This window comes from Callorhinchus milii, unplaced genomic scaffold (genome assembly GCF_018977255.1).
Source record: "Callorhinchus milii isolate IMCB2004 unplaced genomic scaffold, IMCB_Cmil_1.0 Scaffold1, whole genome shotgun sequence".
Lineage (NCBI taxonomy): Eukaryota > Metazoa > Chordata > Chondrichthyes > Chimaeriformes > Callorhinchidae > Callorhinchus > Callorhinchus milii.
The window spans coordinates 87736555-87754941 of NW_024704742.1; the positions used below are offsets into that span (position 1 = coordinate 87736555).

At 40.2% G+C, this 18387-nt stretch overlaps 1 protein-coding gene across 1 annotated transcript in view; it reads left to right on the plus strand.

Moving 5' to 3' along the window:
• The first annotated feature begins 2266 nt into the window (after positions 1-2266).
• Positions 2267-18387, plus strand: part of LOC103178095 (low-density lipoprotein receptor-related protein 1-like) — a 43861-nt gene continuing 27740 nt past the window's right edge. The window contains exons 1-10 of the mRNA XM_042346809.1: positions 2267-2303; positions 8925-9035; positions 11331-11453; positions 12358-12480; positions 13446-13817; positions 14742-14858; positions 15407-15529; positions 17185-17304; positions 17380-17505; positions 17903-18074. Of these exons, the coding sequence (XP_042202743.1) occupies positions 2267-2303; positions 8925-9035; positions 11331-11453; positions 12358-12480; positions 13446-13817; positions 14742-14858; positions 15407-15529; positions 17185-17304; positions 17380-17505; positions 17903-18074 (1424 nt within the window). The remainder of the gene's footprint in view (positions 2304-8924; positions 9036-11330; positions 11454-12357; positions 12481-13445; positions 13818-14741; positions 14859-15406; positions 15530-17184; positions 17305-17379; positions 17506-17902; positions 18075-18387) is intronic.

The window sequence follows — 18387 nt, forward strand, 5'->3', positions numbered from 1 at the left end:
ACTTTGAAATGTCATGACACTGAGAATCTATCAATAAATTGCAAAAAAATACATTTTATTTCCAGATTTGAATCCAGGTGCTTCAGTTCATAAATCAGGAAATTCTACTGTTGCTGGCTGGGTTGTCTTTATCATGAGTAAGTACAGTTCATAGAAAACTTTATTTTTCTGATGTCAACATAATTTTGTTTCATTGAAAGCATAACTGCTTTTGTTAAGGAACTCGAGCTTAAGTTAGTCAGTTATTCCTTGACAAATGCAAGGATTTACTAAGTCCTTCTGACCAGTCTTTCCCCTGTATTTCAGTGTTAGTGGCAATAGTTGGTGTAGCTGGCTATCTGAAATGGCGAAGCTGGCGAAGTAGGACACACCAGAGCATGAGCTTTGAGAATCCAGTCTTTCATCGTGATGATGTTGAAGAGAAATAAATAAAATAAAAATTCAGTTTTAAAGTATCTTGACTGTTTAATTGTTACTTTTTTTATATAGAATCAAATTGTGGTAGATGTACTGAAACTACTGCAAGATCAACATTGCCCTGAACTCTGTTCAGGTGGATATTAAAAGATCCTGTGGCATCCTTTGAAAAGCAAAGGGAGTTTCTCCGAGTGTCCTGACCAACAATCCTCCCAATAGTAATTTATCCATCGTTGTTCGTCAGATATTGCTGTGTGCAACTTGGTTGCTCTGTCACTTACAAATATTCACTCGAAAGTACTTTTGATATGTTTCAGTGTGATCATGTGCTGCACTAACAACAACAACTTGCATTTCTATAGCGCCCCTCACTCAGGGTAGTGTCCCAGAGAGCTTAAAACACTAAAAGCAAGAAACTCTTCCCACAAATACCTTCTCAGAATTGACGAAAGAGCACCAGACAAATTTGTCCTATTCTAGTTATGACCTGAAAATTGTCTGCAGCTTGGAGTTGCTGCTCTACAAAGCAATTCTTATTTGACACTAGTGCGTATTTCTGATTTCAGCCAAAAGGTGGGAAAATTGATTTAACTAACAAGAATTTATTTTCCACATTCATTTGTTTAGAATGTTTAACCACAGAGATCCAGGTTACTGCACAATGCACAGATGGTCTGGCATTGTAAAAATGCAAGTTCTTTCCACCTCTATTTACTTAAGCACAATAGCTGAGATTAACCCTGCATAATTAAACGTGTTCATTAAAATCTCACACTGAATATTGTATTGGATACCTTGAGTGAGGCAAACACACTAAGTTCCCAATAGTATTGTACACCATGTTATAGGAGCAAGGGCAGTGTGTATTATGATCATTCATCAAGGAACATTCAGCAGTGTTTCCAGGGGGAGGGGGAGCAATTAAAATTACCAAGAACTGCCCTCGGCACACAATGAAGTAGCAAATGAACAATAAGTAGTACCTGTTGGAACCTGATGATTTCTGGTATCTAGGATTCCCAATGTTCTTTACCTCCCTTTATGAACAGATTGAGAGTGAGTCAGCTTGGCTCAGCTGGTAAAACTCTCACCTCAATGAGTTCCAGACCCATGTCGGAGTTTGGAAGTCATTGCATTGGCTGATATTCCACTGCAATGCTGGGGTTTGCTGGGAGGTGCCATTCTTCGGATGAGACTTTAATTGATGCCCCGTTAATCTGTTCAGGTGGATGGTAAAGATCCAACGGCCCTACTCAAGAGAAGGGAGCTTCTCCCTGTATCGTGGCCAACAATCCCCCAGCTAAAATTAGTCATTCACTTCACTGGAGTTTGTGGGACAATTACTGTGGCAAATTGGCTGCTGCATTCACCCACACAAACTCCACTTTACAGTACAGTAAAATTTGTATACGTCAGGACCATAATATTTAATGTGACTTGCATAAAGTATGAGTTACAGACAAACTTGCATAAGTAGTATAAAATCTGATTTAATCAATCTACACTGCATGTGTACTTCAATGCAGTCAGTAAGTGCACATCCATCGACGGATCAGAACTTCATTTCCTGCGAATCAATGCAACCGGTAAGTGCGGTAGCAGGGTTAGTAGTTAGGAGATGATTTGAAAATACTAGCTGTTTCCATTGCTGCTTCGCTTGCAACCAAAGGATCCAATATGGAATGCAGACAGGCATTTCATCTTGATGCTCGTCTTGGAGTATAGATTTCTTTTGGGCGGACACTGCGTTTTAATAATGTAATTTTGTTGTGGTTACCGCGGCTTAGCTTCGTCTATGTTCTTTATTGTGATCCAACCGCTTGGCTACGTGTGTGCTCTGTGACGCAGGATGCCACAGCGCCACAGTCAGCTGGCGTGCCCACCAGGTATGACTGCAGTGTGTTGATAAGGTATGTACACAGTGATGCATGATGCAACAGCGTCACTTTGACTTGGTGGCCACTAGGTGTAACTGCAGCAAAAACACAAAACTGAAAATAATTCATGAATGATAGGAGATACCCAAAAGCAAATATGCCCATGTTACTCCCAGTATCAAGACCTTTCCGATGAGGTATAAATCAGTCTCTGTGTTAATCGGTTATTGAGATCCTATTTGAAGCGCAGATAGACATTGTCGTTTTATTAGTATAAGATAGAAGTAGAAAGATAATGACTAATGCAAATAAATTAAGTGGTGTTTGGTAGGATACAGAATGGGACTCAGATGCATGTACAATTTCATCAATTGTATGATTTATAAAGGTATTACCATTTATCCTGTGAAACACTTTAAGACTTCCTCCTGACATAAAAAGTGCTCCACCACTTGTAAGGATTATTATAAATTATACATATTTTTAAAAACAAAGCTTTGTATAAAAGCATTTTTTTTGCAGAGGGAAAAACATCCACTCTCTCCATTCAGTGGCTAAAGGCCATTTGGAGTAAATTATTACAAAATTATTTTTGGATATAAACTAATACTGCAAGCCAGTATTTTTCATGGGCCATGTCATTTTGTATATTATGCAGAAATTTTTATGCAGAATTAAATGGGCCGTGAAAAAATAAATTAAAAATGACCTTCAATGGGATTGACGAGTGCTACTATTGGGTGAAAATAGTGGGCCGCAAAGCAAGAGTTGGGGCCAAAAATAGGGCTCCAAATTAAATGGATTTACAGTATGGAAGTTGTAGAAAGGCCATTCAATTCTAGGATGCAACAATGAAAATGATTGAATATAATTATAATTCTTTCATTTGATATTGTGCCTTATCAAGTCATTGAGAAGTCTCAAAACACTTCACAAGATATACTGTAATATTAATAATCCTTGCATTTGACATTGTGCCTTATCACATCTTTGAGATGTTTCAAATCACTTCACAGCATATACTGTAAAGTGAATTGACTATATTGTGAATAATAAATGTAAATGTCTCCATTAACATTTATTTTGACGTCAACAAACAGCACTGGGCTGTCAAATCGCAACAGAGATAGTGAGATGGAAAGGTGGACTAAATGTTGACAAGCCGGAAGCCACACTCTGGCTCCCATCAATGTCTTCTGTCCTGCGACTCTGACCTCTTCAACCTCCCCGGTCTATCTCTCAGACTCACCAAAACTGTGCACAACCTAGGAGTCGGGTTTGTCCTTCCTTCCCCACATCCGGTCCCTGACTAGGATCACCCTCCTCTGCCACAGTGCCAGCCTCCGACCATACGTTACCCAAGATGCAGCAGAAACCTTCATCCATGCGTTCATCACATCCCAACTCAACTTTTCGAGTGGCATCTTCTCCGGTCTCCGTTCGACTTTTCTCCAACCTCCTGATTGTCCCTCATGGCCTCCATTCCACCATCGGTGGCCGAACTTGCAGCCACTAGGCCCTGAAATTCTGGAATAATTTTTCTCTATCCCTCTGCCTTTCCCCTTCCTTCTCCATCTTTAGATCATGCCTGAGGACCTTCCTCTTTGACTGTGCCTATGGTCAACTCCCTCCGGTTTGGCGTTGTGCTCTGCCACTGTCAAGCGCTCTGGGACACTATCTTGTGTGAGGGGCATTGTACAATTGCAAGTTGTTGTTTAGGATCAGTGTTGACAGAGGCTGGGCACTAGGTTGCCTGCCCACCTTCCCAGCCACAAGTAATGTTTAATCATTGGTAGAGCAGAAGGGGAAGGAATGTTATTTAAATGTACAGACTCTCAGTCTACAATGAAACCTGTCAGTCTAACTGTAAAATATTTTTAGATTTCATTTTAATTCTTTACTAATGAGAACACTTGCTTTCCCCACCCTCCCACCCCCTATTCCTAGCTTACAAAATGGACCATTCACTTTGATTACTTCTGCAGACAGTCCACCACACTCTAAATTAAGGACAGATGAACGTCAAAGACCCCATGGCACAATTCAGAAAGAGAAAGGAGTTTTTCCTCTTGTCCTGGCCAACAATATTCCAAATAAAATTGGATATTTACTCCATGGCTATTTTTGCAACATTGCTGTGTGCAAACTGGCTGCAGAATTTGCCTCCATGTTCACTACACTTTGCAGCACATCCTGGAAAACACTGAGGTGTTTTGATGATGTGAGTAGGGGCTATATCAAATGCAAATTTTAATGTGACCAAAAGCGTTTTCTTTCACCTACAAAATAGTCAATCCACTTTATAGTATATCCTGTGAAGCGCTTTGAGACATCTCAATGACATAAGCCAAGGATTATTATTAATNAAAAAAGTTAGATTATCTTTAAATGAGGCCTTGCAGGTCCATGAGGAATAGAAAACCAATGTAATAAAGGTAATATTGAGCCTGGGAAGAGGATCTTAATGAGCTGGGTGTGCAGTGTGTGAGTTGTAAAGGATCTGCAATGGAAAGAAATAACTGATAACTGAGAGATTAAAAAATATATTAAAAATATAACAACATTCATTCACTATATGAACAACTGGTTTCACAAAATATGTAAGTGTGGTGACAGTTCATAAATTAATGAGGGAAGATGATTTCTGAATTTCTGATTGAAGCTGAACAGTAGCTGCAAGAGGAACACTCTCTACATTATTAAAGAATAATTAATTGCCACTATACTTGTCAAATCTGGACTGTTCACCTTCTGAAAACAGTACTAAAATGGGTTGTGCGATACATCTGTCCACTTTCTGAATTTCAAATGCAGTTAAAAATTAACCACTGAGTAACTGACTTTCTGACAAATTGCAGCACTGTATCTGAGACAGCCCAACACACACTCTGGAGTCCCCAAGTCTTGGCTCTTGGTTACCTGTGCCTAATACTTTCTGGAATTAGATAAGCAGGATGCGTCCCTCCAGAGAGAGAGTGCGCATTCCATTCCAACAATCTTTCTCTGAGATTTCCATGTGTAGGTGGGATGCATGGAAATATCAACTTGGTTTGGATACTCTTAAGCATGGTGATGGGTTTCTGCTGACCAAAACAAAATCTGAGACATCTTTTAGCTATTTAAAACCCAAGGAGCATGGGGCAGACTGGAAAATAGCGCACAGGCTGGAGTGTGTTTGAATAGGAGGTTGAAGGTCCTGAAAATTATGTGTTGAAGGTTAGACAGCCGTTGGAGCTTTGTGAGTACAGAGAGTAAGGGTGGGGTATTTCAACAGCAGCCTTTCTATCTCCTGAGGGAGTTTCTCTTTCCTGGTGTCCTGGCCAACAATCCCCCATCATAATAATAATCCTTGCCTTATCACATCTTTGAGACGTCTCCAAGCTCTTCGCAGAATATACTATGAAGTGAATTGACAAAAGGTGCTGATCTGGCCAGTCTGCACGTGAAAGAGAGCGGTTATACTAGCAGAAGGGTAAATCTGCATTTGGGCAAAGCTGCTTTCAAAAGCACGTCTGTACAATACATGACACAATAAAATATTCATAAAACGCTGTAAATTCATCACACAGCAATCAATGACTCAGTTAGTGTTCAAGTGCTTCTTGGCTGCATTGCAACCAACCCACAGAGAAATGTGATGAACTGTTAACACTCATTTAATTAAAAGTAATTAATTTTAACATAATGGGTGAATATTACCAAAACTCATGAATATGATTCATATGTGACATGTGGCTGACTGTAGCTCTTTTGTGGCTAAATGTTCCTAAGGCTTATAATAATACAATAATAATCCTTGCATTTGATATAGCACTTTATCATGTCATTGAGACATCTGAAACGGGCTTCACAGAATATACAGTAAAGTGAATTGACTGTATTGACTTTGTGGGTGAAATATAACTCACTGTACTGTTGAGATAATAATGATATATCTAATTCTTTCTCAGATATAATGGTACAATATTTGAAGCTAATCTCCCTCACACACTTGTTTCAAATACAGAAATATCATGACCTGTATTATATTCGGTGGCAAAAAATAACTAACTTCTCAAAACAAATAAAAACACTGTTTGCATGCCACATATTTCTAAAGTGTAATTGAAAACAATTTTGAGAAGACTGAAATTTTTACACACAAACTTGCCTAATATACCTATCATCTTCTTAGCTGCAAGTGATAATAATATCATCATCATAATAATAACAGTTGATGTATGATGTTGAGTACATCTCAGAGCACCTTACATTTCTGAGGAATGTATTTTGTAGAAAAAGGCAGAGGCCAATTTGTGCACAGCAATGTCCTACAAACACCCACAAAGTGAATAACCAATTTTATCTGGGGGATTACCAGCCAGAACACCAGGAAAAATTCCCTTCTCTTTTTCAAGTAGCGCCACAAGATCTTTCACATCCACCTGAACAGATAGATGGGACTTTAGTTAATAAGTCATCTGAAGGACAGATCCTCTGACAATACACCCTGCACCACATTTGAGTGCCATCTTAGCCTGTGAGTTCAAAGACCAAATGCGGAGCTTGAATCTCTCAAGTGACACTTGGCTGTGGCAGAATAGAAGGGAACATGTTATGTGTTCGGCAACACTTCCCTTATTTACAGCACCTCCCCATATAGTTTGGTGTATGGTGATAAATTATAATGTGTGGATGAATTTGTTATGTCAATATCAAGAGTGGGAAATTGAACCAAGATTTATTTAAATTAACAGCAATATATGAGAAAGTATGACTTTCAGTCTGTTAGAGTATTAATAATAATAATCCTTGCATTTAATATAGCACTTTTCACGTCTAGACGTCTCAAAGTGCTTCATAAAATAGACTGTAAAGTGAATTGACTGTATATTTGTGGGCGAAACGCGGCAGCCAATTCCGCACAGCAGTGTCCCACAAACAGTCGTGGATTGAAATGACCAATTTTTTTTAATACTTTTGTATTGACATTGAATGTATCATATTTCTATATAAACAGGCACATCCTTACGTTCATATAGACCTGATTTTCATTTTGCTCAGGAAATGCTCTGTAAATGCATTTATAGAACAACCAGCTGATAATATTCAGGCGGATAAAGACTCAAAACTTTCATCAGTTCCACTTACTTTGCAATATCTTAAGTTCAACCAACATTGTAAATTGAAAAGAAATCACAAGAGATCACTTGTATGTAGAAAGTCCCTCCACTTATTTGATCTCATCTTTCCAAAATACCCATCTTGTTTTCCTCCCATCACAGCATCAAGTTGTACATCATTGGAGTCAGTCTCTTTCGGTGAACCTTCAACCATAAGCATTGTTAAAAAAAAAAATAAACACCCCATTGCAATCTGCAGTGAAAATGAACTGACCAACAATGAACACAGTAATCGTATCAGGTACTCAGCCTTCTGTGGACGGTCTGCAAGCAGTAATGTAGGTGACCTGACTGATAGGCGTTCACCATGCAGTTATTTAACAAGGTAATTGAGTTGGTATGTTCACACCGGCAGCTAGTTGTGCTATGATTGCTTACACTGGTATAAAATCGCGTTGCTGCTGCAGCTGGCTGTAACTCTCAGTTCAATGAAAAGGGATCTCGACAAGTAAGCAGATTTAGGACATCTGCTTCCATCAGAGCTGTGAAATGATACCTTTTCGAGTCCCTTTGCTATTCTTGTTGGCTGCATGTTTATATTTCAACAACTGCGTGTACGGTAAGTGACTTTCTTAATCCTGGGCTCGTGTGCAAACTGCTTCACTTGGATTCTCTTATGTTAATGTGAGGGTTTTTTTTGAGCAATAAAAATTGCTCAGCGAGAATGCACAATGATTTGCACCTTAAAGTGATGGATCTATTTGGAGCTGCCAATAAATATGCATTGGATTCCGCGAGCTCAACACGTATCAAACAATAGGTTTGTTTTGTGTAAGACTCTTAGGTACATGCGGTAAAGTGCATGGTCTAACTGCTAACATGACTTGCTGCAATTATCCATTCAATGAAAGATTTCAACACCGAGACCTAATGTGTTAAATATTGCATGAATCGCATAATCTGGGTCATTCAATTAGAGCAACCTAGCTCCAAGCCTGCATTGTGTCCACTTCAATAAATTGTTCTCATTGTACGTGGACAGTTTGTATTGCACGTTGTTCTGCATAATTCAAATAGAAAAAAAATAAATGCACGTATTGCAAGCTTTTTAAATGCGGTTCCAGTATCCTTCTGACACCATCTCTTGTTTCTTTCCTCCCTTTTCTTCCACCCCTATTCTTTAACAATATCAGTTGGATTTCGAAATAGATTTCCACTATAGCACTGAGTAGGAGCTGTACTCTTGTGAAGCTGGAGCTGATAGTTATATGATAGTTAGGAATGCAGAGCTATTGAATACTTTGTATTCAGCAAAATATTTCTTAAAAAAATGTAAGTGTGGAAAACTATGCTCCCAAGGATATCTTTAAGCTAAACAATAAATTGAAGTGTGTATTACTTATATCTGTCCCTCTTTACATCTAACTTTAACTAAAGTCTGCTTTTTGGTAGGGTGTAAACTGAAGCATCAAATGAAACTGTTGCTTTTCTGCTCTTAATCCTGCTAATGACTTCTTTTCATTCGCAGGGTCTTGTGACATAACTCAGTTTCAGTGCAGAAGTGGACACTGCATCGCTTTACAGTGGAGATGTGATGGAGATGATGACTGTACTGATGGGAGTGATGAAAGTTTATGTGGTGAGTTGTTGGATTCTTAATTCCTCACACTGCACCATCTCTATTCTTTGATTCCTGTTAGCTTTGGCCCTCTTTCTAGTGAAACATGTCATTTAAGTTCCGTTCTTAACTGCTGTTATCCCTTTGCCAATGAAATAGCCGCTTGCATACAATGTAGATTATAACAAGTGCAGTATTTCTCTGTTGTTGTGTTTCATTATATACAGAAGAATATTAACTATTTGAATCCTTAACAAATTCTAGTGTCGAGTAGTGAATGACTTCCTTTCCTAAAGGTAGTTAAGGCTATGGAGTTCAGTTATTCAACAGCAATGCTAAACTTGTCAGCCAGAAGTACACTGTAACCCTATTGCTTTTTGATTAAACTATGGCTCCTGTAACAATTTTGGAATATGTGTTCTCTATTCCTCTATTGACCTGTACCAGGGGTGTCAAACATGCAGTCGCTGACAGCCCGTGAGGTGATGTTTAGCAGCCCACACCATTAGTTTCTAAAATCGCATTGCATGAGTGACATTCTCATTAAGTCATTGCCAGTTCACAGTGTTAGTAAGAATAGCCAATTAGAGTGCTCATGTATACATAATAACTGCGCACACAACTGCATTGAGTAGAATTGTGAAGTCGTATTACAACTTTCTTTTACTTAAGTACAGTATTATGCAACAACAAAATTACATTTATAGAGCATCTTTCACGTTGGGAGGACATCCCAAAGCACTGAAAAGTCAGGTGTCGGGGCCCGAGTATGGGGGAGGGGTGGTGTAAGGGTGAGGGAAGGCAGAGAGGTGGGAGGGAGACCAAAGGCACGGTCAAAGAGAAGGGTCTTGAGACCGGCCTTGAAGGAGGCAAGGGAGGAAGCGAGGCGAAGGGACCGTGGAATGGAGTTCCAGAGTGTGGGGGCAGAGAGGCTGAAAGCCCGGCCACTGATGGTCGTGCGGGAGACATGGAGCAGGCCGGAGCCTGATGAGCGGAGGGAGCGGGCAGGTTGGTAGGGAGTCAGCAGGTCAGAGAGGTAGGAGGGGGCAAGGTATGGATGGCCTTAAAGATGAGGACGAGGTTCTTGAACTCAATCCTCTGGGGGATGGGAGCCAGTGGAGTCAGGAGAGTGGGAGTGATGGGATCGCGGAGCCTAGTGCGTGAGAGTACATGAGCTGCAACTTTATTGTGGTTCAGCCCACCAAGTGAATAGTGACTTAAATGACACTTGAGGCCAGATGAGTTTGAAACTCTTGTCCTAGACTTGTATATAAAGATGTGGTGCCTCTCGCTGAGCTTAAGATGATGCTGGACACGGTGGGTGTTGGGAGGAGGGAAGGTGACTAAGAATGGTTCAGGAAGTAGATTTGAATGGGAGTTCCGGTCACTGCAGTGTTGGACTAGATTGATTTTAATGTGGTACTTGAACCCATTGCTTTCAGACCCCAGAGGTGAGTATGCTACCAACTGGTTCAAGATGACATTTCTTCCCCAGAATATTATGATTTGGCAAGATTGCCAAGATGTAGTGATGATGATAATGAATAATAAATATTAATAATAATCCTTGCATTTGATATAACACATTATTACATTGTTGAGACATCTCAAAGTGCTTCACAGAATATGTTGTGAAGTGGATTGACTGTATTTTTGTGGGCAAAATGCCCAGTTGTACTGGCAAGTTGACAGGGAGCTGAGCATAACACTAGCTGATGCAGTAAATGTTTTGCTGGGAAATTTACCAAGCCCTAAATCTAGAACACCTGATGGGTTGAACGACCTCCTGTTTCCTATCTTCCTAAGCGAAGAAACTGGATGTTTTTAAAGTTGAGAGCCAAGGGGTGTGGAGGGAAGTTCAACTTTACATCCAACTATCTCTAATCTAACATGGGTGTGCATGCCAATGAGAACAAATGTTGGCAATTTTAGGTACTTTTTGGGAGGAGGGGAATTAGTTTTGCGTATGTAAGAATTTAGATGCTTGCAGTTGATGTACAATAATGCTTCTGCCCACCAACTTTTTTTTAAAAAAGTGAGTATTAGTCTAGTATCGTATGTAGTGACTTCACCCTACAAAAGTTGCATTTTGTTTTAGATGCAGGTGTCCTTATTGAATGAACTTTAGTGGCTTAATAAGCTTGGAGTACAGCTGCTAGTGTAATTCAAAGGGGATTGTAAGGATGGAAATCCCATCAAATGACTTCAAAAAGTCCAGTGTAAGAAGACTGTCTTTGATGGTTGTGTTCCTCATATTAAACTGATAGATTAAGATCACCTGCATGAATCTTAAAATATATTCTCCTGTTTACTCAGCTAAGACTACTTGCGGACCATCTGACTTTGTGTGCCACAATGGAAAATGCCTCCCTCTTAAGTGGGTGTGTGATGGTACATCGGACTGTGAAGATGGATCTGATGAAAGTCTGCAAGTGTGTCGTAAGTATTTTGGGGTAGAAATGAGACAACAACAAATTGCATTTATAGAGCAACTTTCACATCGGGAGACTAGTCCAAGGCCCTGAACAGTGAAGGTTTGCACCCTAGCTGGGGATTGGAATCTAGAGGGGTGGAGGGCAAAAGGGATGGAAAGGTGACTAAAGGCATAGTCAAAGAGGAAGGTCTTGAGATGGGCCTTGGATGGAGGCAGAGGGGCACTAGGATGGAGTTCCAGAGGGTAGGGGCAGAAAGGCTGAAGGCCTGACTGCCAATGGTGGAGTTGGCACAGTGGGAGATGTGGAGCAGACAAGTGTCTACCGAGGACAGGGAGCTGATGGGTTGGTAAAGAACATGTGTGTGTAACACATTTCTTGTGTCCTTTCCTTAGGTTTCCCACCTAGTCCTAGTACTTCTAATGGCATTTTTGCTTATTTTACATTTTTGGCCAACCTCCTCATGCTAGTTCACTTGTAGCATGGTTGACTCATGGTATCTCTGAAGTTCAGTTCACTTGTTACACTTCTAGCTTCTGTGTATTCTGTGCACAACCTGTGCTGAATAAGTATTTTTATTGCATGCTTCATTATAATGTGGGGTCTAAGTTTACTCCTTGGGTTAGCACCTGCCAGATAAGTTCCCCTGTTGCGATTCACTTGTGGTGCACTGACCACAGCCAAATCTCACTCATAATTTAGGGACTCTTAACGGAAGATTTGAGATCCTAGCAACAGCTATGCCTTCAGCCTGCTATTGCTTGGGATTGGTATTGCAGTACTTCTGATCTGAGGAGTTTCATCTGCCCTCACAAAGAGGAAGTGGAGATGTGCACAACCTGTGCTGAATAAGTATTTTTGTCAACTCAAGGGTTAAGGAAAGACATTGATTTTGTTTTCTTCTTCCCCAGACAGTAAAACTTGTCCAGCCAATGAAATGAGCTGTGGCCCAAGATCTCTTCATTGTATTCCCATTTTGTGGAAATGTGATGGAAGAAAGGACTGTGATGATGGCAGTGATGAGATTAATTGTGGTACGTTTTAGTTTGGCAACTATCCTAGACAATTTTCAAGGAAGGGAGTTAAAAATAAATTGTCAGTTCCCCTTAAGCCCCACAAAATATACAGTCAATTCACTTTACAGTATATTCTGTGAAGTGCTTTGAGACATCTTGAAGATGTAATAAGGTACTATATCAAATGCTGTTATTATTTTTAAAAATTATGTAATGCCGCATAAGCCATACAGACCTAAGGTTCAAGTTTTGGCCAGATTCTTTCTAAATCTTATAAATCTGATTACAAATTGAGTTAAAGAGAAAATGTGATTAAGTTGCACAAAAAAATGACTTAAACTATTTTAGGCTCCAGGCTTAATATTTTTCTCTGAGAAACTCCATACATTGCACCCATATTTACTGGTGAAGATCTTCACACCAAAGTACATAGTGTGGCATTTGTAATCCAGCTGTGCATTCAATGCAAATGTCAATACTATTGTACATGAGAAAAATCTATAAAAGCTCAATGTTAATTATCCTTGCATTTGATATAGCATCTTTACATAGAAACAGGAGTAGGCCAATCAGACCCCTGTTTTTCCCCCATTCTATAAGATCGTGGCTGATCTGTACCTCGAGTCTAATTACCCTCCCTAACCCGGTATCCCTTAATATCTCACTATCTAACCATCTAGGTCTTCAAAATATGAATGGATCCAGCATCTGCAGGCTTTTGGGAAAGAGAGTTCCAGATTTCCACTACGATTTGGGTGAAAAACTGCCTCCTAATTTCACTCCTAAATGGCCTAGCTCTAATTTTAAGATTATGCCCATTGTTCTGGATTCCCCTACCAGAGGAAATAGTTTCTCTGTATCTACACTTTCAAATCCCTTTTGATAAATTGTTTGTCATAATATCTCAAAGTACTTCACAGACTATACTTTAAAATTGTAACTATTTTGTACCTTGTATCTAACAAGATTCTACCATCTCTCAGGTCAGATAACTTGCAGTCCCCTGGAGTTCACGTGCTCCAGTGGCCGGTGTGTTTCCAAGACCTTTGTCTGCAATGGGGAGGACGACTGTGGTGATGGAAGTGATGAACAAACCTGTCATTCATCTTCCTGTGGTCCACATGAGTTTCAGTGCAAGAATTCTGAGTGTATCCCCTTGAGCTGGGTGTGTGATAACAATGCCGACTGCATGGACGAGTCTGATGAAACTGCAACAAGTTGTGGGCATACGCTGCCACCTCTCGTGGACTGTTCTTTTAATGAGATCCAGTGTGGTTCAGGCGAATGTATCCATCGCCAGTGGTACTGCGATGGAGATGTGGACTGCAAAGATGGAAGCGATGAGAAACACTGTCGTAAGTTGATCAACTCTTCTTCCATTGTGGAGATTAATGTATTTCCTTTCAGTTCCCACTGACGAGAAATAAGTTAACATTAACAACAAAATTACATTTGTAAGGCACCTTTCACATGCCTTACAAGGAGTACATCCCAAGGCTGAACAGTAAGGGATGCAGACCCGAGTGTGGGGGGGCAGGATTGGGATGAGGGAGGCCAGAAGGGGTAGGAGAGCAGCTGAAGGCACGGTTAAAAAGGAGGGTCTTGAGTCATGCCTTGAAGGAGGCAAGAGAGGGGGCAAGGCAAAGAGATTATGGGGTGGAGTTCCAAAGAGTGGGGACAGAGAAGCTGAAAGCTCGGCCGTGGATGGTAGGGTGGGTTAGGCTGGGGACCTGGACCAAGCCGGAATCTGCTGAGCGGAGGGTGTGGACAGGTTGTTTGAGGGTCAGTACATCAGATGTAGGACGGGCAAGACCATGGAAGGCCTTGAAAGTGACTGCTTGGAAATTAACTGGTTAATAAATAAACTTTCTTAATGTCTGTGAAAGCACACAAGTTCCTGACTTTATTTAGACTTGTGATAGGCTATCATGACCAAGCTGAGGCAAGAAAGTTTGTTTATGATACACATTCACCATCTATTGGGAATTCACACATATACACACAAACTATAACCTTTCGCATATTTGTAATACAAATATAATATTCCTACTCTTTAAAATTTCCATTTGAATTAATGGAAGAATGGAAATTCTGATATAAGCTAAAATGATTACAAAGCCTTCAACGAGAAGGTGAACCACTCCATTAAGAATAACTATTGCAATCAAATGACTCTGGTCCTCCTCTAGAAATATTATTGCACCCTAATTCGCCTAGCACATTACTTAGAATAGGTCCATGCCAATTTTAATCTTAATTGTGATGCATTTAACTTTTAGCTCAGACGTGTGGACCTGGTCACTTCAGGTGTAGTGATGGTAGCTGTATTCCTGAAAACAAGAAGTGCAATGGATATCAGGACTGCAGTGACGGCAGTGATGAGAACTGCAACAATGGTAATGGCATAAATCAACAACTTGTGTTCATATAGCGCTCTTCACACAGGTAGGATCTCGAAGTGCTTAACAGTAGCATATCTTGATGCCTAGCCGGGAGGGGACATGACCAAAGGCACAGCCAAAGAGGAAAGTATCCAGGTGTGACTTGAAGATGGGCAAGATTGAGGCAAGGAGTTTCCAAGATTCAGATAATCTTGGATAAGTGTACATATGGGAATGTTCAACTGGTATCTGGCATATGAACACTTCACCTCACAGCTAGGACAGAACCTCAGTGTCTTGTTTGACTCCATTGTCCTTTTAAACCCCACATCCATGCTCTGACCCATTTAGCCTTTCCCCCATCCTCTCCATTACTTCTCCCCTAAGGTCACCAATACCTTTATCCATGCTTTCAAATGTCCAGGCTAGACTAGGCCAACTCTCCGCTCACCGGACTTCCCAATTCTTACCTCCACAGGTTGCAGAGCATCCAGAAGTCTACAGCTCACCTCCTTTCCTGCACTAGGCTCACTGAGCCTAATCAATCATTTTCTCTTCAGCAGGCATAGAATGTACAGGACCAACTGACTTCAAATGTCAAAGTGGAGAATGTATACACTTTACCAAAGTGTGTAACCACCATCAGGACTGCAAAGATGGGAGTGATGAGCCCCTCAAAACCTGCGGTAATGCCTTTTTCTAACATTGTTTGACTGAGACTTAATCCAGATTAAAATGTACACTGTTCACATGATATGGTATTTGCACCTGAGATGTATATTGCTTTCTGTTAATGCTTGAAGGGCGAATTGTTGTTCTGTCACTTCTGCTGTATGATTTCATTTCACTCATCAAAATGCTTCCATTGGATTCTGTCTAAAATCATGTACTGGGTTCCAATATCCATCAACTAAATGTGATCGATGCCTTACTGTGTGAAACCCTATCCCACATCATTGAAGTTTCTTGCATCCAATTAGAGTAAAAAAAATGCTTCAAGGTAAAGGATGGTATATTTAAAGATCCAAGTCTTCTCTTTCAACTGACGCACAACTTTTACTTCATGAGTACATCAACTTCACGACTGACTTCAAAAAAGAAATATTTTTGGATGACTCTAAAATTAGTCTAAAAGGATGTCCTGATTCTGTAGTTCATGTTTCACAGCTGCCATCGGATAGCATTGTTCTGGTTCATATATGGAATGGAATTTTGCCTACAAAAGTCACTACATGAAATCACACAGCCAGAAGTGACAGAACAATAACTCACCCTTCAAGTAATAGACGCTTAAAAAATATAATAATTTGCTCATTTAATCCACAACTGCTTGTTGGACACTGTTGTGCGCAATTGGCTACTGGTTTAGCCCACAAAATATACAGTCAATTCACCTTACAGTATAATCTGTGAAGCGCTTTGAGATGTCTAGAGGACATGATAAGTTGCTATATCAAATGCTATTATTACACTTAATATAGTAAATCCTGTAAAGCTCTTTGAGACATCCTCCAAAGTAAAAGTTGGTATATCAGGTGTATCAAGTTTTTATGTAGCATTGGGGGTGGGGGGGTTCTGGGAGGGTTTGCTCCTTGTCATACATTTGCTGTTCTGCCAAGCTGCCAACTAATGTATCTTCTCTAACCATCCTTGATCTGATAACTATTTTGCTCCAAGTATTGTTGTAAGCCTTGACAAGGCATCAGATGTCTACCAAACAAACATTTCCATTTCACAATAGGCAGTTCATGTGTAAACACGATATTTGCTGCCATAAATGGCAGCCATGAAACTTCTAACTGCAGTGTTTCGTGATTCCACACACGCCTGTTTACCGAGCAGTAAGTAAGAACCCAGTTGTGAGTTGATTGATTGATGGATCACTTTCCAGGGGTAATAATCCCTCCAATAAAATGACGATAATTTGGTCACTCAATCCATGACTGTTAATGGGACACTGCTGTGCCCAATTGGCTGCTGTGTTTCGCGCACAAAGTATCTAGTCTTTATATTCTCTGAAGTGTTTTGAGACGCCTCAACAATGTGATAAGGCCCTATATCAAATGCAAGGATTATTATTTCAGAATATCCTTTAAATAATTTTATTGTCATTTCCTTACTCCATTCATGTTGAATGTTGATGTCTACCAGCAACAGACGGGGAATCAAGTTGACATCTCATCCAAATGATGGTACTTTCTGATAGTGTGTTCAGATAGCTTTCAATGAGTGTTTCCTTCACTTCACACTCCATCATGTACTGCCCTCTCCTCCCTACCTCGTCCTCAATTAAGCAGCTACTAAAGTAAGTGCTGAAATGTGGGATCTTCCTGTTTTCTAGATGTCAATGAATGTTTGATGAGCAATGGCGGCTGCTCTCATACCTGCCTCAATCTTATCATTGGACACAAGTGTGACTGCCCTGTTGGCTTTGAGTTGGTTGATGGGAAAACTTGTGGTGGTAAGTTGACTGACCTGTTAATAAGATGAAACATTCTGGTGAAAAGATTCTAATTCTATATTACTGACTCTTCAGATATTGATGAGTGCCAACAACCTGGAACCTGCAGTCAAATTTGCATCAACGTAAAGGGAAGTTATAAATGTGAATGTCGTGAGGGATATCACATGGATCCAGCTCATGGGGATTGCAAGGCAGTAGGTAAGAAATGAGAGCAGGAACTTTGGGAATAGATGAGAATGCCCTCTGTTAACTTCTATTGTGTCCCAATTGTTCAGAATACAATTAGCAAATGCACAGTGTGTAAATTGGCAATATGTTACTTTGTGACCAGGGAGTTTGAATTGAATGCAAATGTGTCAGTCTTATGGCTAGCTTTTATCCTGTACCTTCACCAGATATTTTGCCCTAGTTGACACAATATTCAAATTGTTTCATTTTCTTGAACGGAGAACACTAAACTTTAATATCTTGCATTCCCCACTGCTTTTTTGGGTGAGATTTGTCTTGAAGTGTAGTCGACCATTTAATTTCCTCTCGCCCCTTCCTGCCCCAATGTTCTGTTATCTTGGGTTAAGAGAATATATCTTGCACGCAGGGAAAGAAGCGCATTTGATCTTCACTAATCGCCATGACATCAGGAAAATAGGACTACTCCACAAAGAGTACACCCAGGTAGCTGTCCAGCTGAGAAATGCTGTGGCAGTAGATGCTGACATTGTTGCACAGAGAATCTTTTGGGCTGACTTGGGAGAGCGGGCAATATTCAGGCAAGTTAAATACTAACTTAAAATTCTCTAATAATAATCCTTGCATTTGATATAGCATCTTATCACATCTGCGAGATGTCTGAAAGCACTTCACAGAATATACTGCAAAGTGAATTGACGGTATATTTTGTGGGTGAAACGCAGCAGCCAATTGCACACAGCAGTGTCCCACAAGCAGTCATGGATTGAAGTGACCAATTTTTTTTAATATATAGTCAGCTTAGTGCCTCAAAGGGCAGTCAAACAGCCCACACAGAACTTACCTATCACTGCAATGTCCAAGCACAGTCAACACAACTAATTTGAGTTACAA